The 25,135-nt window shown below is 40.4% G+C and overlaps 1 protein-coding gene across 1 annotated transcript in view; it reads left to right on the top strand.

The window, feature by feature from the left end:
• The window catches only part of HMCN1 (hemicentin 1), a 452,754-nt gene that overhangs the window by 361,382 nt on the left and 66,237 nt on the right, over positions 1–25,135 (top strand). Inside the window, exons 90-97 of the mRNA XM_082265585.1 lie at positions 4,769–4,939; positions 5,211–5,381; positions 8,837–9,007; positions 9,770–9,940; positions 15,649–15,798; positions 22,880–23,017; positions 23,303–23,424; positions 23,996–24,233. Of these exons, the coding sequence (XP_082121711.1) occupies positions 4,769–4,939; positions 5,211–5,381; positions 8,837–9,007; positions 9,770–9,940; positions 15,649–15,798; positions 22,880–23,017; positions 23,303–23,424; positions 23,996–24,233 (1,332 nt within the window). The remainder of the gene's footprint in view (positions 1–4,768; positions 4,940–5,210; positions 5,382–8,836; positions 9,008–9,769; positions 9,941–15,648; positions 15,799–22,879; positions 23,018–23,302; positions 23,425–23,995; positions 24,234–25,135) is intronic.

The following is a 25,135-nucleotide window of genomic DNA, read 5'->3' as shown; positions in this document are numbered from 1 at the left end:
AAACAAATAATTGGGAATTACCATTCAGATAAGTAGCTATCCTTTTCAATCTGGCAATGATGTCCAGGAAACCATACAGAAAATCGCTACCGATCCACCTTCTACATGCCGATAGAGCTTGTGATCCTAGTTTTTGGAAACACTAAAGCACACCAACACTTCAACGGTTTTCCAGAGTAAACAGTATAGAAAACATAGAGAATCTTACCTCAACCATTAGACAGTAGGTCAACAACATCAATTGGCGGGTCTGTGCGGGAGAACAGCAGACCAAACAGAAATAAACAAAACCGCCAATCACGTTTAACTTCCGTAAAACTAAGAGGGGTATATGCTAATGCCAGGAGCCTAGCTAATAAGATGGATGAGTTGGAAATGTTAGTACATGAGGAAGACATAGACCTTGTGGGAATAGCGGAGACTTGGTTCGACCCCTCACATGACTGGCTGGCCAATATCCAAGGGTATTCGGTGTACCGGAAGGACAGGGTTGGTAAAAGAGGGGGAGGGGTATGTCTCTATGTCAAGAACAATATAAAGGTGCTAGAAAGGAGTGACATTACGGATGGGATGAGCATGGATTTAGAATCTGTGTGGGTTGAACTCGATAGGGAAGAAGATAAGGGAAAAGTAGTTGTGGGGGTTTGCTATAGGCCACCTAACCAAGGGGAGGAGGTAGAGCTGGAATTTTTAGCACTAATAGGTAAAGCGGCAAAACTAGGATCAGTCATCATATTGGGGGACTTCAATTATCCCGACATTGACTGGGAAGAGGGGACTGCACACTCGCATAAGGCCCGGCTATTCACGGAAACCTTACAGGATAACTACATGTCGCAGTTGGTGGATTCCCCTACTAGAGAGAATGCTATCCTGGATCTATTGATCACTAATGACCCAGACATAATCTCGGAGGTAGGAGTCCAGGACAACCTGGGCTCTAGCGATCACAGGATGATCACATTTAGTATAAATAACAATATAAAAAGGCAAGTGGGGAACATAAGAACCCTAAACTTCAGAAGGGCAGACTTTCCAAAATTGTACTCATTGATGGAAAGGGTAAACTGGGACCAAACCCTGGGATCACTGACCACAGAGGAAAAATGGGAATGCTTTAGAACAATATTAAGCAAAGGCATCTTGCAGTGCATTCCTATGGGGAATAAATTTAGAAGAGACAAAGCCAAACCTGGCTGGCTAAACCGTAGCGTTAAAAAACTTATTAGGGGAAAAAAATTGGCCTTCAAGAAATATAAATCAGAGGGCACAGTATCGGCCTTCCAGCAATACAAGGAGGAAAATAAGAAGTGTAAACACGAAATCAAGATGGCTAAAATCAACTTTGAGAGACAAATAGCGGAGGATAGTAAAAAAAACCCAAAGAAATTCTTTAAATATATCAACAGCAAAAAAACTAGGGCAGAGCATATTGCACACATAATTAACGATGATGGGAGGATGGTTACAGAGGACACTGAAAAAGCAACCGTGCTGAATTCTTTTTTCTCGTCAGTCTTTACGCAGGAAAAGGAAGGGTACACTGACCATGACTGTATGGTTAGTAGTAATACACAGGACTTGCCACTATGGCTAACAGAGGGGGAAATCAGGGAAAGACTGGATAAACTTAACACAAACAAATCACCAGGCCCGGATGGCGTACATCCGAGAGTGCTCAAGGAACTCAGTATGGTTATATCTAGACCACTGTTCCTGATCTTTGCTGACAGTATTAGGACAGGAGATGTACCAGGGGATTGGAGGAAGGCTAACGTGATTCCGATATTCAAAAAGGGCCAGAGACATATCCCGGGAAATTATAGGCCTGTCAGTCTGACATCAATAATATGTAAACTTTTGGAGGGGATGATAAGGGACTATATCGTAGAGTATGCTAAAGACAACAACATCATCAGTAGTAACCAGCACGGGTTTACAAATGGGCGTTCTTGTCAAACCAATCTCTTAGCATTCTACGAGGAAGTGAGCTGTGAGCTAGATAGGGGGAGACCAGTGGATGTGGTGTACTTGGATTTCGCTAAGGCGTTTGATACAGTTCCCCACAAGCGCTTAATTTATAAAATAAGGTCTGCAGGTATCGACAGCAGGGTTTGCTCTTGGATACGGAATTGGCTAAAAGGCCGTGTCCAAAGGGTAGTAATAAACAGCGCATACTCAGACTGGTCTGAGGTAGTAAGCGGGGTGCCCCAGGGCTCAGTCCTGGGACCAACCTTGTTCAATTTATTCATAAACAGCATTGAGGAAGGGATCAGTAGTTCGTTATCAGTTTTTGCAGATGACACAAAATTGGCCAGGGCAATAACTGCACAGCATGAAGCAGATATCCTACAGAATGACCTGGACAAAATTACGGAGTGGGCAACGACATGGCAAATGAGGTTTAATGTGGAGAAGTGTAAGGTTTTGCACTTGGGGACCAAAAACATAAAAACACAATACACGTTAGGAGGGGAACCCTTGGGGGAATCAAAAATGGAGAAAGATTTGGGAGTCTTAGTTGATGATAGATTAGGCAACAGCATGCAATGCCAAGCGGCAGCTTCCAAAGCCAACAGAATATTAGCATGCATAAAGAAAGGGATGTATTCCAGAGATAAGACTATAATCCTTCCACTTTATAAAACTCTGGTCCGACCGCATCTGGAGTATTCTGTCCAGTTCTGGTCGCCAGTCCTCAGGAGGGATGTGTTGGAGCTGGAGAAAGTCCAGAGAAGGGCAACTAAACTGATTAGGGGGTTGGAGGACCTTACCTATGAAGAGCGGCTGCAATCGCTCGATTTATTTTCCCTGGAGAAAAGACGTCTGAGAGGGGACATGATAGCAATTTATAAATATCTTAATGGGGATCTCAGCTTAGAAGAAAAGCTGTTCATTCGAAGGAATTGCATGAGGACTCGAGGACATACAATGCGATTAGAGGAGAAGCGTTTTAACCTCAGGCAACGTGGGGGGTTCTTTACTGTTAGGGCTACAAGATTGTGGAATTGTCTACCACAAGAGGTGGTTTCTGCGGGTAGTATGGTGACTTTCAAAAGACTCTTAGACTTACATCTCAAGGATCAGGAGATTGAGGGCTATGTTAGATGATTACAGTCACACACACCTACACAGGTTGAACTGGATGGACTATTGTCTTTATTCAACCTCGCCTACTATGTAACTATGTAACTATGTAACATAAGGAATATAAAAAGGGATAGTTTTAGTGGGAGCTGGTTAACTCTGAATACCTGTCATATATTACCAAAAAAACATATTTTTCCCTGGATAAAACCTCCCCCCACCCCCTATAAGTAAAAATTTTAGTTATCCCTGAACCCACAACCACACTGGTCAGTGTTTCTTATTAGGACAAAGGAATCTAGCAGATGTTTGACAAGAATTAGTATTTGGTGGTTGCTTGTTCAAATTTCTGTATCATATTGTTAGATGTTGTTAATGTAACCCTTATGGCTTATGTGTTAAAAAACTAAATTACTTGATGTATGATTTGGTGAACTTAACCACTTTACCACTAGAGGATTTTGCTGTCTTACGTCTGGGCCACTTTTTGCGATTTGGCGCTGTTCGACTTTAACTGACAATTGCGCGGTCGTGCGACGCCGTACCCAAACTAAATTTATGTCCATTTTTTCCCTATGCTGAACCCTGCAATCTGACCCTGCCTGTCACTTAGGAGATCCGCCCGCTTGTGTTTACACAAGCAGGCGGATCTCCACACTAGATCCCCGACGATCGGGGAAGAGCAGCGGCAATCGCCGCTGCTCCTCCCCTAGCCCAACTCCCGCTGTGACTGAATACAGCGGGAGCAGGCCTCCGGCGGCGCGCGCGCGCCACCGAGAAAGGGGAGTGTCTGACGACGTAGTACTATGTCGTCAGACAAAAGCGAGCCACTTTGCCGCAGTAATATTACTGCAGGCAGACGTAAAGTGGTTAATAAAGAGTTTAAAAAAAAACACTCTGGGACCGAAGGGAGTTAAGGGAGAAAAAATGCTCCACCCTCTAGCCCCATGGATGAAATCAAGAATTAAAGTATTATTTAAGCATTATAGATGATAATGCTAAGAAGTACGTCCCTGAAAGGAGATACTGATGTCATGTGAGGGAGATAGCCTTGACTGGAAGCACACACTTCCAAGATATCCTAAAGAAGTACATGATTTTGAGAAATGATTTATGGTTTGATTCGCAACAGTAACTTCTGCAAGAGATCATCATAATATAGAGGTTTCTGAATCTCAAGTATTGTATGGTCTAGTCACATTACTGCTTACTCAGTGCACTCATTGTTCACAGATACAGATAGGATCAATAAAAGGATGGCAGGAGACTGCAAGAGATTTGCCTAATTGAATAGTGTTTAGATTTTATTTTAAAAATAGGGCGAATTATATGAATCTAATATCTGTAACTGAATATTATTAGCTTGGTATACTATTTTCATGTGTGAACATGCATGAATATGGACATGAATTAGCTGCACAGAGTTGACAAAAGATCAGCAGCACTGAGATGTAACAAGCAATGAAAAAAGTTGAAAACAAGTGCAAAAAGACCATTATTTATGATACGTAGTGCTAGTAAACTGAATGTCATTGAGAAACGTTATACATTTACTGTAAATACAGGATTAACCAACTGTGAAACTTAATATACAGCCATATCCACAAATAATATTTTAACTAAATAGCCTACCAGATTTATAACATGAACATACTATACTGATTCTTTTCACTTATTTTAGTTGATGGAGAATGGAGTTCCTGGCAAGTGTGGGGTCCATGCAGTAAGACATGTGGGAAGGGAACTCAGATACGTGCAAGGCTCTGTAATAATCCACCTCCATCCTTTGATGGAACATTTTGTGAAGGACAAAACACACAATCACAGATATGTAACATACGCCACTGTCCAGGTAAACAAATTATTTTATTGTGTGTTTGTATTCATTTTTATATGTTATTTTCAGATCTAGTAAAACACATAACATTGTTGGACTCAATAAAGATGGTTAAATGTAAAGGATTTCTTGCTTGATAGTGCATACAGATAATCTCTAACAGCAAACAAAGTCTCATTACCTCATGATAATTTTTTTCAAGATCACTTTTTTTTATACTGAACAAAAATCCTCTGGAACCAAGTGTTTTTTTTTTCACATAATTGTTCTCTTGTCTTTCATACAGTGGATGGGAAATGGTCACCCTGGGGCAGTTGGACACCATGCAGTGTTTCCTGTGGTGGAGGCCTTCGACAAAGAACTCGTGAATGTTCCAGTCCACAACCACAATACGGAGGCCACAAGTGTAAAGGGAAAGCCTTTGAGAATGAGTTTTGCAATGGAGAGTTATGTCCTAGTAAGCTTCATTTTCTTTCAAAATTAAATTAAGTTTCCCAGTTTCACTAAGTGGGTGGAACTTATTTTCTATTTTTTTTTCTAACCTATGCTCTTTTTGTATACCTAGTCCAATTCAGAATAATAATAAAAAAAAAAAAAATGTTCTTAATCGTTCACCAAAAGACACAGGAACAGTAGAATCAGGAAAATGTGGTTAAACTGCCACCTTTAGGAAGAATTGGAACCTGTCAAAACATAAAAGCCATTGGCAAGCCATGTATAACCCCTCTCATGCCCATGAGGCTTGAGGCTCATGCTAGAAGGAAGTATGGCTTTTCTCTTCAGGGAAAAATATGCACAGCTTCTGCACAGTTTACTTTTATCAAGATAAATATATATTCAATCAAGATTCTTTGTTATGCTGCTGAGCTGAGACTCGTCTTGCAGCTAACCAGATTGGCTGATCCTTTGCACTACTTTGCATGGATCCTGATAGACTGAGGATTGCAGGGCTAGTTTTTACTGTAGCCCTTAGGCACTGGGCCCTGCTAATGGCATGCCCCAAATACCTATAGTAATGGTTACTTAGCCTCAGATCTCTTATACAGTTCCAAGGCTGTGCTTCTGGTTTCTCCTGATCCCTGAAGACCCCCTTGGGAGGATAGCCATAGTAGAGACAAAGATTTTCCCGGGAAGTGACATGTTCACTGGATTCTACATGTAGCACTCTGCAGTACTTAGTTACTGTGCTTGTTAGGCAAATAATGCTTTCCAAGCCTGTGACTACAATAAGTCTGGGGCTTGTCACATATGAGCTTGGAACATCTCTTTTTTCTACCAGTATTCCCTGAAATGAATAACAGTGGAGAATTAGATACTGGGTCCCATGCACACTGCCTTTCCTGCCTTTCAGGGTGAAGTAGTTGCCTGCCATTGCTCTCCTCACAAGGATGATGGGTTTACCTTGGTTTGTTCTGGCTATTGTTTTATACTGACTCAGTCACGTCTGCCAAAATATATCCTTGCCTGCTTACGCAGTTGGTAGTGAGGAACACAGATGCTTCTGGTGGGTATTACTTTGCTTTCATTGTTATGTAGTATGTCAAATCCTAAGTGCAAATGGAATTTCCCCATGGGTCTCTCCAGCTTATGATCATCTAGCACAACTCAGTCTGCCTGCAGCATTCCTCTCAGGGGACCTGACACTAAAAGCTTGGATTATAGCCCCCTGCTTGAGTCCACAAATTCCTCAGAGTCTTCTCTAACCCCATCAGGTGTGCATCCTCCTGTGCTCTGTTCAGGGAGTTTTCTTCAGCTATGAAACATTTCATGACCAAAGTCACTGCCGTAATAGTTGACTCTCTAACATTTGAACAGCTGCAGCAGCCACGGTGCATACAGCTGTGGATGACAAGGAGTCTCACTGTTTTTTTTTTTTTAATGCATTGGTGCCTTAGGAGCTTCAGGCTGCTGATATAATTCCTAAGAGGCCCCAAGTCTTCTTTCTACCTAAAGGGGGGGGGGTCTCTGCATTCTACCTTAACCAGGACATCCTCTCTGTCCCACTTCCGTTCATTTTAGGGAGATCTTCCTCCAATGCTTGGATGTGGTTAGAGCAGTTTGTGTCTACCTCTCCGCTACATCTTTCTTCAGACAGACTGACTACCTTTTTTATCATTACTGAAGGTTCTCATAGCAGACAGCCTGCTTCACATTTCATCATTTATCAGGGGTGAAGGTAGGCAATTTTTCAATCTTACTGGCTTAAGTATAAGATTCCACCTTTTCTAGTCAAGGCACACTCCACAATATATGTCAGTGCTTTTTGGACTTTTTATCATCATGTTTGCCATTATCAGATTTGCAAGGCTGCTACCTGGTCTTCTATTCACACATTATTAAAGTTTTAGCAGATGCTTATCTAAGCATTTGCAAATACAAGCTATGGATGTAAGGTCCCGCAGACATATCTTTAAACTGCAAGCAACCTGTATTCCTGTGTTTTCCTCTCCTTGGTATCCTTGGTAAATTGCTTTGGGACATCCCAATGTTCCTGATTCTTGTGGGCCTTTGTTCTTTGATGAACAATTGACAAACAGGATTTTTGTAAACATGGTAAAACCTATTGTTTGGGGATATTTAAGGGACACAGAATACATCAATGATCTTTGATTGTTTTTACTCTTAATTTTCTTCAAATGTTTGCATTAATTTTATTAATAATACATTGTTGTTGTATGAATAGCACCTTAAAGTGAAAACGCACCTGTTTAGTAAAAAGTATATTTAGAAGAGCTAGTTATATTATGTAATGGATACATAAATAACGTATGTTTAAAAGTAACATAGCATTAACAAGGGACACCAACCAGTGAACTTCTAATGCTGTTTATCAATCAAGGAAATTTTACTTTGTTTAGACTAATCTGCATGTCCTAAAATCCACTGCAACTAGTCTTTATGGAGCTCCAAATAGGTATTCAGGTAGAGATCATCTCAAATTCTGTGCTGTGCAATTTCTACCAGTTTTTTAAATTCTACCATGTGTCACAATGAAATTTGCAAAGCAGGTGTAAGGCATGAAAAAAAGTCTTAGTACTGATACTTTGCTATACTGTATCGGGCTTTTTTTAAGTAGTTTCGTATTTACTAGTGTGTGTCTTTACCATTTTTTAATGTTTTTTTTTACACATACACGCTATGTCTGCTTGCTTTTTACACCTGTCTGTTGAATAGGCACCAGTATGTCTTATTTATGAAATGTTTTTATATGTGTACCAGTATATGAATATATCAGTTTAGTAAAGAGTTCAGAAGTGGGAATTCTCAAGTGTCTGGTGCGTCAATGTGTCCAGATGATCTTGGTTCTTTTATTTTTACTATTTGGCTCCTTGCAGCTGGAATAACAAAAAAAGGAAACCACAGTTTTTCCATGTCAAACTCAATGTGTATCACTACTCTGTTTCAACACAGCTGTTTATATAACTTAAAGAGTTCATACAAGCTAATGGTTGTTTATTTGTAGCCACTATTAAATGTATTTTTGATTTTATTGATTTTCAAGAGGTTACCATAAAGATACAGGCCATAAACATTTGGCAATGAGGTTTACATTTCAGAAAGGTTCATGATACATAATAAGCATGCATATTTTTTTAAAAAGCATGCCTTCTAAGGTTGATCATTATTCCAAGACAATTATTGAATTGGGCATTTGTAGGAGATAGTGTAGGGTTGGCATCGTACAAGATAGCTCCTTTTATAGAGAAGAAGCAGATAGTAGATTTGCCACAAGGGGACTTGGAGCAAACCGCTAGAAATAGAAACATATGGGGAGTTGGGAAAGAAAAGTTCAGTAGGAGGTTTATTGGGAAAGCAGAATAGGTGCTGGTAAGGGATGGAAGGAGAAAATATACAGAACATTTTAGATACTGCATTGCCCATCAGTGTTTAAAAAGAAGTTTTGTTTTTTAGTTAATGGAAACTGGGGACCATGGAGTGCATGGGGAACATGTAGTCGTACATGCAATGGAGGCCAGAGGAGGAGGCATCGCACCTGTGACAGTCCTGCTCCTTCACATAACGGAAGAGGATGCGCTGGCAAGGACACAGAAATACACAAGTGTAACACCGAAATATGTCCTGGTGAGCTTAGGCTTATGCTTCTTTGAGCAGTACATATTCAGGCAAATTTTATTGTTTTATTAATACAATGAACAGTATATTTTTTTTTTTAGTAAATCAACCATATTGCATATATTACATGTATTTTATTTTCATTTATAGTTTTTGACCTCCGCTAAGGTTTTTTAAAACATGGATAAAACAAATAATTAAATATATGTAATCTGCGCTATTGATACTCAACAATATGTGGCAAGGTGATAAGTGTGTATAGAGCCCCCCCTTATGACTTCTACCTGGGTAGGGCCTATAATGAAACCTGTAAAAAAAGTGGGTTTTTGGCGCTGCTCACTGTGTGATATACAACTAATGAAATTTGTCATATATTAAAGAAATAATTAAAATATGTGGAAAGTGCAACATATGTGCAAAAAATGCATGTGCTGAATGAGGTAAAGAGTATTGTGCAACATATGCAAAACTTAGGTGCAAATAATCAAGCAATTTTTACTAAGTCACACTTTTGAAAAAATGGTTTCAGAAACTCAACTTCTATTGCACTAACAATGCTTTCATCCGAGTAATAAGGTGAATGAAAACTGGGAGCAGCACACAAGCCCGCAGCAGCCCATTGATGCCAACGTTTAACCCAAACTTGTGCTCTGTATCATTAACAGTACTTTTAAATTCTACACTCCTTTTATGTTAAATGTGATGTGAGTGAACACACAAAGAATTAGAGTGCAATATGCACACATTTGTTTCCTTTCTTTACTTTTGCAGCTGATGGTAACTGGGGTCCATGGGAAGCATGGAGTAAATGTTCTGTATCATGTGGAGGTGGCCAACAGATTCGAACACGTATTTGTATACATTCCGTCCGATCTAACAATGGCCGAACATGCCCAGGGGATTCCATGCAACTGTTGAGATGTAATGTTCAAGGTTGCCAGGGTGAGTTCAAATCTTCAAGTAACATGTTTTTTTGCACTTATATACCAGTATCAGTTCTAAAAAGATTTATGTATTTTTTAACCTAACTATGTAACTATATACCAGTACTTACCTAGTAATATTTTTCATACATTGGCTCCTTAGTCTTCATTGATGTTAAAGTACCATTTTTTTTACTGGGCTCAGCAAAGTATAATATATAATCCAAAAGATAGGGCAGCACTCATGGGGATTGAAAGGTGAGCACTCAGTGATAAGGCTTTTAATGATGAGGCATAAGCACCTAGGAATATGAGATTGTGCATTGATGAAATATCAAAAAACTATTAGTGCAATTTATAATGCTGAATATAATAATGTAGGCAACATAGGAATTGCCAGTGCTCCAATAATATTCAATACAAGACAATGTATTTAGTTGCTGAAACTAAACATTACCAAATAACATGTTTACATATTGCTTTCCAGTACCCAATAGCCTAAGAAACTTTAGACCTGATTTACTATATGCAGCTAAATTAAATCAAGGTGGGCTCACGTTAAACATCCAGTAATGTACAGTGGAATGTAAAGGGAACTGTTCGAAGTAAAGACAGGTTCACTTCACTTTCAGTGCAGTTGACCTTACTTCACAGTTTCGTGAGTCGGACCCAAAGTATAGGGAGAATGTACTGTAAAAAACTGATATGATCACATGTACCCATTACATTAGTATTTGGACATATTTGATCTTTTTTGGACCCACAGTCTATGGCCAATTTAAAGGAGAAAAATAAGCATTTATACTCACCCACTGTAGTGAGATGCAGCATCGATCTGATGCTGTTTCTGTCCCCTGTCAGCTCTGCAGTGAGAAACGAGCAATCAAACACCACTTATCACTCAGTACTCCCCTCCACTCAGAGCAGAGAGTCGTGACTATTAGTCACCCGCTCTCTTCTCTGCCCCTGCAAAGCTCACTGGAACACTGGGCTGTGGAGGTGGTAGGAGTGGCTAGCTTAGTCTCCCAGCGACTCACAAAGAGGTTAAGCTAGGTGCCGATCCAGGCTTCTGGAAGCACAATGCTTCCCTCTGTGTTCTAAACATAAAAATGGAGCAGAAGCTGTTTCTAACAAAGGGGCTCACAACCCTTACTACAAGGTCACACCTGGTGGGAATCTGTAGCAGTTTTCCATATGAAAAACTGTTGCATACTCTCTGTTAATTAGGAACAGACCTGTGTTGGTTTCTATTTCACTCTGAAAAAAAAACTGGTGCAGGTGGCTCAGATAGACCTAAAACAGATCTATCTGCTCTATCTGTGCATGCCTCATGCTTCTGACAGTTTCTTCCACCTTTACAAAGGAGCAGGGAGCTTAGTTATTCTCCAGGATACATCCTAGTTTTAACAGTACAGAGTCAAGTATTAAGACAGTGGCATTACCATATGCAAGTATCTTCTAAAAAACTGTTGTGTAAAACATTACAGAGTGGAAAACATTATAGAGAGTATGAAAGTTCATGTACACTCATTCTCTGCAAATGGGACAAAAAAGTAATGTTATTGGGCTATCTCCCCTGCTAGATGAATGTATGTAATTGATTTAAAATGGAAAATATTGCATTTGGTCTCTAGATGGCGTTAAGTATCACAGGAGTTTCCAATGACACAAAGCACCATCTAGTGGCCAAATGCAATTTTTTTTTTTAGAACAAGCAAATACGTTTATCCAATAGTGCCTGGGCCACATTTGTATCCACCCCCCTCCATCCCTTTTAGGAAATATGGAACCCTGTATCATTTTGTGTTGATATATGTGGGGTTTTTATTGTGATTATTTTGATATTTAAAAAAAAAATTCAATAAAAAGCTAAAAAAATAGAGTGCTTTTATACAGCCACTGAGTGTATTTTAGACTGATCGTTATTTCAATTATTTCAGTACCACAAACTGAAAACAATATTTCCTTTATTTTTAATATTCAGAGCAACCTCAACCATCCTTCCATACAGTATCTCCGTGTTTTGTTTTGTTGAGAAACCACTTCACAAAACACCCTCCTAGCAGTTCTAGCCGTGGCCATCTTGAATAAGGGCAAATTATTTATGTAGCATTTACTTGCTGAAATCCATCTGCCCTTAGCTCAGGCTTGCAAGCAAAAGGGTGGCCTTAGATGAAAACATCCCTCCTCCCCTTCTCCAGATATAAGAATAAAAATAAAATCCCCATCAGAAACTATAAAATAACTAAGAAATGTAAAAATGAGTTTAAACAAAATAAATCATATACCTTCTTATTTATTTGCAAAGGCTAATAGCATAAGTATTAAAAATAGTTAATGCTGAGTTTTGTTTTACTTTAAACATGTATTTTTTAAAATTTTTATCATGCACTGGTCCACATCATACAGCTGGGACCATTAAAATCTTAGCAGAGAATAGGAATAGAAAGCCATGACATCTGAACAGTTTTACTGCATATGCCAGGACAGATATCATAGCAACAACAGACACTTAGGGGTCTATGTATAAACTGTTTGTTGTACGTATGAGTGCCAAAATTGCTATACTTTCTCTGTTATGTGTGATTCCTATATTGTCAGCGCCATCTAGTGGCCCCAATGTATTTTATTTCCTGATTGAGGTATTCTTGGAAAAAAAATATTATGGCCACTGGGTGGTGCTGATGATATAGGAATCACATATAATATAAGATGTATGGCAATTTTCACAGTGATTGTGGAAATATTTGTCACATTTGCACAATGACTGTTATATACAGTGCCTTGCGAAAGTATTCGGATCCCTTGAACTTTTTCGATCTTTTGCCACATTTCAGGCTTCAAACATAAAGATATAAAACTGTAATTTTTTGTGAAGAATCAACAACAAGTGGGACACAATCATGAAGTGGAACGAAATTTATTGGATATTTCAAACTTTTTTAACAAATAAAAAACTGAAAAATTGGGCGTGCAAAATTATTCAGCCCCCTTAAGTTAATACTTTGTAGTGCCTCCTTTTGCTGCGATTACAGCTGTAAGTCGCTTGGGGTATGTCTCTATCAGTTTTGCACATCGAGAGACTGAAATTTTTGCCCATTCCTCCTTGCAAAACGGCTCAAGCTCAGTGAGGTTGGATGGAGAACGTTTGTGAACAGCAGTTTTCAGTTCTTTCCACAGATTCTCGATTGGATTCAGGTCTGGACTTTGACTTGGCCATTCTAACACCTGGATATGTTTATTTGTGAACCATTTCATTGTAGATTTTGCTTTATGTTTTGGATCATTGTCTTGTTGGAAGACAAATCGTCCCAGTCTCAGGTCTTTTGCAGACTCCATCAGGTTTTCTTCCAGAATGGTCCTGTATCTGGCTCCATCCATCTTCCCATCAATTTTAACCATCTTCCCTGTCCCTGCTGAAGAAAAGCAGGCCCAAACCATGATGCTGCCACCACCATGTTTGACAGTGGGGATGGTGTGTTCAGGGTGATGAGCTGTGTTGCTTTTACGCCAAACATAACGTTTTGCATTGTTGCCAAAAAGTTCGATTTTGGTTTCATCTGATCAGAGCACCTTCTTCCACATGTTTGGTGTGTCTCCCAGGTGGCTTGTGGCAAACTTTAAACAACACTTTTTATGGATATCTTTAACCACTTAAGCCCCGGAGGATTTGGCTGCTAAACGACCAGGGGGTATTTTGCGATTCGGCACTGCGTGACTTTAACAGACAATTGCGCGGTCGTGCGACGCTGTACCTAAACGAATTTGGTGTCCTTTTTTTCCCACAAACAGAGCTTTCTTTTGGTGGTATTTTATCACCTGTGCGATTTTTTGATCACGCGCTATAAACAAAAAAAGAGCGTCAATTTTGCAAAAATAACAATATTTTTCACATTTTTTTATATGAAATTCCCCAAAAAAAATGTAAAAATCCAAATTTTTTAACATTTTCGGCCAATTTGTTTTATGCTACATATGTTTGGTAAAAAAAATCCCAAAAAGCGTATTTTTATTGGTTTGCGCAAAAGTTATCGCGTTTACTAACAAAGGGAAAGATTTCTGTCATTTTTGTTGTTTTTTTTTTAACGCGTAATGGCGGCGATCTGCGATTTTTTTTGCGGTACTGCGACATTGGGGCGGACAGATCGGACCCTTGACTGACATTTTTGACACTTTTGGGGTTACCAGTGACATTTCTACAGTAATCAGTGCTATACATATGCACTGTTACTGTAAAAATACACTGGTAGTGAAGGGGTTAACTTTATTTGGGAGGGAGGGAGGGAGGGGCTGTGTGTGTCCCTAGGGGCGTGCTTTCTACTGTGATTGGCTGTGGCTAGAGCTGTAAGGACACTGATCAACGGATCTACATACTAGATCCGTGTGATCAGTGTCTTTACACCGAGGAGAATGACAGGCAGCTTGTTTACACAAGCTGCCTGACTTTCTCCCTCTCCCCTGTCGATCGCAGAGTGGCCGGCGGACATCGGGTCCGCCGGTCACACGCGCGGGGGGGACCGTGACCGTGCGGGAGCGGGAGCGCGCCGCCGGTGGCGCGCGCTCGCTCCCCAGACCCTCCCAGGCTAGTGACGTACGTGGCTCTGAGGAAGAGGCTGGGCCTCGAAACGCGTCAGCCGTCATCTCATCAGTTATGAACGATTGTATGGACTACACCCGGACGTTTGAGCAATTGAGCTTGATATGACTTACTTTATCTACGTCTGTGAGTAGCCATTTTTTAATGTTACTTCAATAAAGCCTTCTATTGAGGATAATGCGCTAGGTCGGTGCGCCCTTTTTTGTTTCTTTACTCTGCCTGTGAGGGGCTGACCGCCGCAGTATATAGTCGTGCGGCAGTCGGAAAGCGGTTAAGAAATGGCTTTCTTTTTACCACTCTTCCATAAAGGCCAGATTTGTGCAGTATACGACTGATTGTTGTCCTATGGACAGAGTCTCCCACCTCAGCTGTAGATCTCTGCAGTTCATCCAGAGTGATCATGGGCCTCTTGGCTGCATCTCTGATCAGTCTTCTCCTTGTATGAGCTGAAAGTTTAGAGGGACGGCCAGGTCTTCGTAGATTTGCAGTGGTCTGATATTCCTTCCATTTCAATATTATCGCTTGCACAGTGCTCCTTGGGATGTTTAAAGCTTGGGAAATCTTTTTGTATCCAAATCCAGCTTTAAACTTCTCCACAACAGTATCTCGGACCTGCCTGGTGTGTTCCTTGTTCTTCATGATGCTCTCTGCGCTCTAAACGGACCTCTGAGACTATCACAGTGCAGGTGCATTTATACGGAGGCTTGATTACACACAGGTGGATTCTATTTATCATCATTAGTCATTTAGGTCAACATTGGATCATTCAGAGATCCTCACTGAACTTCGGGAGAGAGTTTGCTGCACTGAAAGTAAAGGGGCTGAATAATTTTGCACGCCCAATTTTTCAGTTTTTTATTTGTTAAAAAAGTTTGAAATATCCAATAAATTTCGTTCCACTTCATGATTGTGTCCCACTTGTTGTTGATTCTTCAAAAAAAATTACAGTTTTATATCTTTATGTTTGGAGCCTGAAATGTGGCAAAAGGTCGCAAAGTTCAAAGGGGCCGTATACTTTTGCAAGGCACTGTATATATACTGTACATACATGTATGTGTGTTTCAACTGTGGGTCTGGTTATTCTGTTTATCTTTATGTCTACCCCTCTGTGTCTCCTTTGTATTGGCTAGGAGGAGTTCAGTCTGTAAGAGGAACATTAGCGGGAACCATTAATGATGTTGATCTTCATATTGCACAGCTAAATGGTTCTGTTTCCAACAATTCTGAATCAGATGTTAGCACAATAAAAGCAACATTCACAAACATCCCTAAAAGTCTGGGTAAGTCTTTTTTTTAATTCTTTTTTTGTAAGTTTTTCATTTATTAGAAAGGGAAATACAGACCAAGAAAATCTGTATATGTCATGTAGCACATAAATCCAAATGAAAGAGCAAGCAACCAGGTTGGCAAGTATCACAAGTACGTAGTGATATACACGTGGATGGTTCAGGTAGAATCAAGGTGCCAGATGTTGACCATACAAGACTGAATGGGGACATGACATAAGGGTTATGCTGTACATTCAGTGAAAACTTTATAAGTTTTAAGGAAAAAAAAGCTGAGAATTTAAGCCAACTTTTGAATATACAGAATCTCAGCACTAGCCAAGAGGAACATAGAAACAAGAGGACTAGCAAAACAAAACACTAAATAAAAGGGTGGGGGGGAACTAGGACGGCCACTGATGGCCATAAGGTTTCTGAACGATCCAGAATGACTTTGTATTCATGCGAGTATGTGAAGTTGTGCCAATAGAACAATTTCTTGAGAAATTTGTCATGTGTATCCCTGTCCACTGAAATCAGATCCTCCATTCTCTTTATTTCCTCTACATTAGCCAACCACATTGCCACAGAGGCAGAGCTGGACTGCTTCCAAAGTTTAGAGATGCAGCTTTTAGCCAGATTTAGTAAATGAGGCAGGACATTTTGTAGGTCTTCAGTGGTATGGTATGATGATGGAGAAGGAACCTGGCTGGGTCAAGGGGGAGTTTATTAATTTTTTTTAAGCATGGACTGAATATGCTATAAAAAAAGTAATATGCCGAGGTAATCATAACCAAACTGTAAATTATCTATCTTACATAAAAACGTAGATTAATTTTCACAGAAAGTTCTCCTTCCTTATAAAAGTTTAAGATTTAGATATAGACCTCAGTTGCTGACGAATATCATCCGTTATGCCTCGACACACCCAGTGTATAGCTTGCAGCACTACAGCTATATTATGGAATGTTGAGCATGTGCTAATTATAGAAAATAATTTCTGTCTCTAGCTTTGGCTAATTTCTTCTTCAAGAGATCAATTCATGCACATAATTTCAAATTTCAGGCCAGCCATGTCACTGTATACTGCAAACTCTACTTAACCAGGTAGAAAGGCTGTCAGTATCGGATTTTTTTGAATATATATTTTATGTTCGATGGGGAGGGTGGGGTGATATTTGGGTCTTTTCTTAAATGATTCTATATTTTTATATTTTTATATTTCCCCTCTGCTTGTTGCTATTGTACTTCACTGCTGTTACTTTAACCACTTCCGGCCCGCGCTATAGCTGAAGTACGGCTACAGCGCGGACTCGAATTTCCGGGAGGCCGTCTTTAAACGGCCTCCCAGTAACAGGCTCCCCGCGCGCTCCCGCGAGCGCGCATCGGGGAAAATCTGGACACAGCCAATCACAGATCGTGGCGAATGGCCAATCACAGCGGCCATTTACCACGTGATCGGACCGTGCAATGAGAGATGATCACATATGTAAACATATGAGATCATCGCCAGCTCTCTTCCTCACACGGAGACTGCAGTGTGAGGAAGAGGAGAGCCCGATCACCGGTAAGGGGACACAAAGGAATGTAATCAGGGCACTGATCACCAGTGCCCTAATTACAGAAGAGAGGAAAAAAATGCCACAACTGCCCACAGTGCCCGCCATCAGTGCCCCCCATCAGTGCCCACAGTCAGTGCCCATAGTGCTGCCAGTCAGTGCCCATCAGTGCCTGCTCATCTAGGCACTGATGGGCACTGACTAGCAGCACTATGGGCACTGATGGTGCTGCCCATCAGTGCTGATCAGTGCCACCCGTCAGTATCCATCAGTGCCACCCATCAGTGTCACCCATCAGTGCCGCCTCTCAGTGCCCATCAGTGCCCCCTATCAGTGCTCATCAGTGCTGCCTATCAGTTCTCATCAGTGCGGCATATTAGTACCTCCTCATCGGTGCCACCTCATCAGTGCCCATAAGTGCCACCTCATCAGTGCCCATAAGTGCCACCTCATCAGTGCCCATCAGTGCAGCCTATCAGTGCCCATCAGTGCCACCTCATCAGCGTGAAGGAGAAAAAATTATTTATTTTCAAAATTTACTCACAGAAAATAAGAAAAACTTTTTGTCTTTTTTCTTTTTTTTTTGTAAGAAATAAAAAAGCCAGAGGTGATTAAATACCACCAAAAGAAAGCTCTATTTGTGTGAAAAAATTATAAAAATTTCATATGGGTACAGTGTAGCATGACCGCGCAATTGCCATTCAAAGCGTGACAGCGATGAAAGCTGAAAATTGGCCTGGGCAGGAAGGGGGTATAAGTGTCCAGTAGGCAAGTGGTTAACATGCATTTGAAGTTTTGCCCCTAAATCTTGCAAGAAGGGAGTTACAAGATTGATGCTGCTTCTTCATAATGCTCTTCACTAACTGGGGGGGAGAATTCAGGTGGAACCAGCACACCACTTCAGTAAGGCCATCAGCAACAACGATTTTAACAGGCATAATGCCATGAGCTAATACATATGCACACAGCTTTGCTTATATGCGAATAGCTGAAGACAATAAACCGAATATTTGTTCCAAGTGTTTACAGGTCAGATCACGCTGTGCAGTACAATATGCTAGTCTGAGCAACATAGCATGTGGAATCCTTACATCTCCACGATTCAGTGTGCATGGGTCAGGTTTTGCAACTAACCCTTCACATCCAGATCATACTGGTTTTATGGCAGTTATATGCTTAACAGAAGACACAACAGCTGTGACTGATATCCACTAAAGCTTAAAGAGCAGTACAGTTGTGCATCAAGAGCCAGTGGCAAACAAAATATGGTACAGAAAATGGTTAGGCTGAGATTCTTCTTAAAGCATAACCAAACCCAGTGATTCAACAGTTTCAAAAGACAGTTACATTCCCTGTAACTGTGCTCTAAACCAAACTGTCAAACCATGAAATGGTTGGTGTCATAACTAATTAGATGTGCAGCATCATGGCAGTTGTTGAAGATCAAACAGAGACCAAGATTGCGGCTTCCTTGGCTGAAAATGATAGGAGGGTTTAGTTCTGCTTTAAGGCTTTAACAACCATGGGCAGTACAGCTACGGCCTACTCTACAATGCAGACTTGCAACAGTTTCTGCCTAACTCTCCCTTTTGAACTCTGCTCTTCCTATGCAAAAACTGGGCAGTTACAAACAGCCTAAGTCTCATACATAGTGCTGGCAACCAATTAGAGAGGATCCGGGCAACAAACTTCTTTATTTAGCCAAAAAGAACATATGAAACATTAGCATAGTAAATACACAACTTTGTCTCTTTCATCTCTTTCTTTGACAGACTGCAGAGATAAAGTGACTAGTTGTAATTCCTGGTATTTTGTAGTAGGTGTTACATTGTAAAGTGTCATTAAGTTTTTTTACATTGAACCAACCACTCTACATAGCATCCTTTCTATTGTAAAGCGAATATTAGTAACTGCGCTTCCTGGAAAATCACAGCAACTCAAATAAAATACAAAGCAAATCTATAAAGTGCATAAATAGGTGCAGTGTCCATAAAACAACCACTAGGTGTCTCAAACTAATGCCTGGTGGTTGTTTTATGGACACTTCACCTATTTATGCACTTTATTGATTTGCTTTGTATTTTATTTGAGTTGTTGTGATTATCCAGGAAGTGCAGTTACAAATATTAGTTTTACCATCCATAGGCTAAAATTAGCCTTGCAACTAGCAGCTCCGGAGATTATATATATTTTAAGGCTGGGTTCACACTGTTACGAATTGGATGTGGGTTTCCAATTCACATGACAGGAGATTGTGCCTGGCTCTCAATGGAGCCGAATCATACAGCTCCGTGTCAACTGCGAAGTGGCTTGCAGAAAAGTCCTGTGCGTCTTCTGGTCTATTTCAGGTCCAAATCCAGTCAAAAATTTGGACCTAATTTGACCCTGAAATGGTGCACAGGGACACACCAGATCCCCTGCTTCGTGCCACTCTGAATTCAGTGTGAAGCCAGCCTTACACAAAATACTTAAGTCTAATTCCAAGCACATTTGTTTATTCATGATATTCACATCATATATTTATCGATTAGTCACGGTATTTACACAGCATATCAATTTGTCCAGTTTGCGCAGGTTGAGGGTTAAACCTATATTTTTTACATCCTTTCCATAGGCGTGCACAGGGGATGTGCCAGGTGTGACTTGGCACACCCTAATCACTATGTGTGCTGCCGATTCCGCCTACTGCCTGGGCTCCCCCCCCCCCCCAGTTGGCCTCTCTGCCCCTCTCTGCTGTTGGCTTCCCTCCTCTCATCTCCCCTGGCTGCTGTGGGGGATGTTTCAGCATGGAGAACAGGGGAAGGGGCTAGTAAATATGTAATTTAACGACCCCTTCCTTTTTTAAATGAACACATTGAACACACTCGCTCACTGTGTCCATTCATAACTGTAACATACAGTAGTAAACTGTTTTTATGATACTTTAGTTTGTGAAGGAACAGGAAGCTGCTTAACACAGAGCACTTCCCATTCATTTACTGCCCTGTGCAGCTGAGGCTGCAGAGAAATGAATGTGTGTTAGAGCATTGGGTGCACACCCTAATGCCATAGGCTGCACACACCTATGATCCTTTCTATTGTGCCCTAGGCTTAGTTCACCTTGCTGCAGGTGGCTGCTGGTACAGGAATTGCAGTTGTTTTGGCACCCACAGTCAAATTGCACTGCTCTGTAAAGAAGACATTTTTAACTACTTCCAGTCCGCGCTATAGCTGAAGTACGGCTAAAGCGCGGACTCGAATTTCCGGGAGGCCGTCTTTAAATGGCCTCCCAGTAACAGGCTCCCCGCCTGCTCCCGCTAGCGCGCATCGGGGAAAATCTGCTGTTTTGGTCCCTTGGACACAGCCAATCACAGATCGTGGTAAATGGCCAATCACAGCGGCCATTTACCACGTGATCGGGCCGTACAATGAGAGATGATCTCATATGTAAACATATGAGATCATCTCTCATCGCCAGCTCTCTTCCTCATAACTGCAGTGTGAGGAAGAGGAGAGCCCGATCAGCGGTAAAGGGAACACAAAGGAATGTAATCAGGGCACTGATCACCAGTGCCCTGATTACAGAAGAGGGGAAAAAATGCCACAACTGCCCACAGTGCCCGCCATCAGTGCCCACAGTCAGTGCCCATAGTGCTGCCAGTTGGTGCCCATCAGTGCCTGCTCATCTAGGCACTTATGGGCACTGACTAGCAGCACTATGTGCACTGAGTGTGGGCACTGATGGTGCTGCCCATCAGTGCTGATCAGTGCCACCCGTCAGTATCCATCAGTACCACCCATCAGTGTCACACATCAGTGCCCATCAGTGCCACCTCTCAGTGCCCATCAGTGCTGTCTCTCAGTGCCCATCAGTGCCGCCCGTCAGTGCCGCCTCTCAGTGCCCAGCAGTGCCACCTCTCAGTGCCCAGCAGTGCCACCTATCAGTGCTCATCAGTGCCGCCTATCAGTGCGTATCAGTGCTGCCTATCAGTGCTCATCAGTGCGGCATATTAGTACCTCCTCATCAGTGCCACCTCATCAGTGCCCATAAGTGCCACCTCATCAGTGCCCATAAGTGCCACCTCATCAGTGCCCATCAGTGCAGCCTATCAGTGCCCATCAGTGCCGCCTCATCAGCGCACATCAGTGAAGGAGAAAATTTTATTTATTTTCAAAATTTACTCACAGAAAATAAGAAAACTTTTTTTTTTTCAAAATTTTCTGTCTTTTTTCTTTTTTTTTTGTAAGAAATAAAAAAGCCAGAGGTGATTAAATACCACCAAAAGAAGGCTCTATTTGTGTGAAAAAAATTATAAAAATTTCATATGGGTACAGTGTAGCATGACCGCGCAATTTTTATTCAAAGCGTGACAGCGCTGAAAGCTGAAAATTGGCCTGGATAGAAAGGTGGTATAAGTGCCCAGTAGGCAAGTGGTTAAAGGCACCCTACACATCTCAACCTGCATCATGTTTGTGGGTGTGGGAACCCCAGGAATATCGCATGGTGCTAAAGCACTATGTGATTTCCCTGCAGCCTCATTTTTAAATAGGGGCAAGCACTTTTTTGCAGGAAACTCAGGCTTGGCAGCTCATTCAAATGAATGGGCTGCCGTGCTCATGCAAATGCGGGTCACAAACTCGCACAGCTGTGAACCAGGGGGTAAATTTTCTTTCCCCTCCATTTATCTTTAGAGAGTTACAGTATATTTTGTTAGGGATAGTATAAAGAGTAATGCTACCCATAGAAACTGACCCCTTGGAGACAAATGTGTGTTTGCCTAATTGTCATACCAAAAATCTTAGTCGCATAAGTAGACATAGCCTTCTTTGGAAGGGTTTGGGAAGAGTTAAGTAAGGAAAGTATTAGGGTTAGGTTATAGTTGAGTCTTCCTTATTTTTTTTAGCCTTTGTTGGTTAATTTAACTTAATTTCAGAAAAAAGCAGGAGATTAGATTTCGCAGTCTACCTACTGATATACTGTATAACTGTATATAGGATAATATCCCTTTCTAGATGAAGTTCGTTTTTTAGGGAGAATGAGTTATATCTGTGTTCTGTACATATTATGAGCCTTCTCGGATGTATTGTACACATGGTGTCATTATGCATAGGGAAGAAATGCCTGGGTATGTTCTATCATGAACTGGCAAAAAAATCTCAGATGTGTGGAAAAGAATAGCACAATTGTACAATGACACGAGTAAAAAAATAATAGTTGATACATGATTCATTCCTGAATTTAAGCAATTGTAAATAGAGTATTGGTGATATTATGATTTTGAGACCTTTTATGTATATTAAGGGCCAGAAAACATAAATGCACTTTAGAAAATATTATGTGCATGATCATTTTTATATCTAGGTGTGATTATTACACATAAAGTATGTTTGTAATACCTGAAAGAAAAATAGCATATTTGGGGGTTTTAATACACACATTTGTAAGATAGTATTAGTACTTTTTTTTTTGTGGAAACAATGCAAAGTAGTCCTAAAAATTAAGCAGTTTATTTAACTATATATTGTGTGTATTTATTTTGACATTATATGGATTGTAGGTTCTTCTATGAGGAATCTTGCATCTTTATTGAATCCTATATATTGGACAGTAGCAAAAGAAAGAGGAGAAGCAGTAAATGGATTTACTCTGACGGGTGGTGAATTTATAAGAGAAACTCAAGTGGAATTTGCAACAGGTCAGTGGATAAGTGTAATCAGCAGATTGGTTTTGTATTTTCATTTTTAAATTTTCATTTTAAAAGCCTTTTATATGAACTGTAAATCTTTTCAGTTACATTTATCATTACATTACATCATTCAAAAAAAACTTTTTGTTAATAACAAGCACCTCCTTTTCCTCCCTCACACTCTAGCATACAAACAGGTGCCATCAAAATGATCTAATTTGCTTTCAAGTAATATAAATTAAAATGTAAGGCATTTTATGATAATATCTATTTGTGTCTTATGCAATTACACAGGAGAAATCATGAGAATCTCTCACAATGCTCGTGGTCTTGATGCTGATGGCTTCCTCTTGTTGGACACAGTCGTGAAAGGATATATTCCTCAGTTAGCTACTTCTACTAACATCAAATTAAAGGTAAAATTAACAGATAATTGTAACTATAAAGTTTTCAACCACTTTTTAAACAATAAGTAAACAATTTATTACACCAAACAATGGTTTTGATAAATACACATGGGTCATTGCTATTAGTGCTAGTGCTCAAAAGTCTTCTCAGCAGGTACTGTATGAACACCTGTTGCACCATATAAACGTATACACAGTATCATATAGCCAGGCATAATTACGGTTCTTTTAACCAACATAATTTCAACTAAATATTTAATCATGTACTGCTATTATTATTATTCTTTACCTACTATTATTAATACTCATCACCTTTCATACATCAAATGTGGAATGGACCACAAGCTCACAAATGTTTGTGTCCTCTGATCTATAAAGTATATTTTACATTGTTTATAGTCACAAATATTCACATATTTGTAGAACATTAAAAAAAGCAAAACATATAGTTATTTTTTTTTTTCCGTTATGTACACATTTCCTCTTAGTAATATTATTATTATTTTTATTATTGTAATACAGGATTTTTATACCCCCAACAGTTTGCACAAGACTTTACAATGTGATTTTTTTTTGTTAGGGTTACACAGAGGATTATGTCCAGACTGGTCTTGGACAACTCTATGCATATTCAACAAGAATGTTCTATCTGGATGAAGTTAGTGTGCCGTACACCTGGAATCATACTGTCAGCTATGACCCCAGCCATGGAAAAATGCCTGTCATGTTAGAGACTTTGCATGTGTCTTCCATAGGAGCGGATTACAACCCATTAGAAGAAACTCTAAGCTTTCAAATGCATGCTTTCATCTCCAAAGGTATGACTTACAGCTGAAACAAGAAATGGTTGCACTAACACAGTTTGCATGTAACACTGTATCCTACAGACATAGCATACAAGACACATCACACACTTATTAAGGGGGGAAAAAACACTTACAAAATATCTTATACAACCAAAAAAGGATATTTGTAATTCATAATTCGAATTAGCCTACTCCACTTGCAGGGACATGGCCTCAATCCATTGTGACCAGATGGCATCAAACTTCCTCCAAGTTAGGAGGATATGGGGAGGTCCACCTGAGGGCAATTTGTCTGCGGGCCACAAAAAGAGCATGCAAAATAGTATTTGAAATAGGAAAAGTATTAAGAGTTGGATCAAGATAGCCCAACAGGAATATATGTGGGTCAACAAGAATATTTACATTGAAAAGCCCATTAATTGTGCCAACCACCTCCTCCCAATATCTCTTCGGGGCAACGCCCCAAAAGGTGTATAAGAGTACCTGAATTGCCACATTTGGCACAGGCTGGGTTAGATCTCAGACCTATGGAGTACAAAAATGCTTGGGTTCTATATACCTTGTGGAGAATAAAAATCTGGGCCAATCGGTGTGATGGGGAAAGAGAGGTTAGAGGGAGGGACAGTAGAATATCTTCCCAAACCTCCTTGGAAAAAGGACCCATATCCTGTTCCCATCCTTCCCTGGCATGAATAGGAAACCTCAATAAAAACTTGTCTAATAGGACTGTATATGTTGCAGAGTCCCTTAGTTTACTTCGCTTGCACTATTCTATCCAGGACAGGGGTGGGAGAAAAGAACACCTCAACTGAGGAAAACCTAGGCACGTATTGCGTGACGCAACTGATGGAACTGATAAAACCACCTTGATTGTAAGGGGTAGTCTGTCCTCAACTGCTCATAAGTTTTAAGAT

The sequence above is a fragment of the Pelophylax lessonae genome (assembly GCF_965119305.1).
Source record: "Pelophylax lessonae genome assembly, chromosome: 8".
NCBI classification, from domain to species: Eukaryota; Metazoa; Chordata; class Amphibia; order Anura; family Ranidae; genus Pelophylax; species Pelophylax lessonae.
The sequence above is the reverse complement of the archived record's forward strand: the minus strand, read 5'-3'. Positions and strand labels throughout refer to the sequence as shown.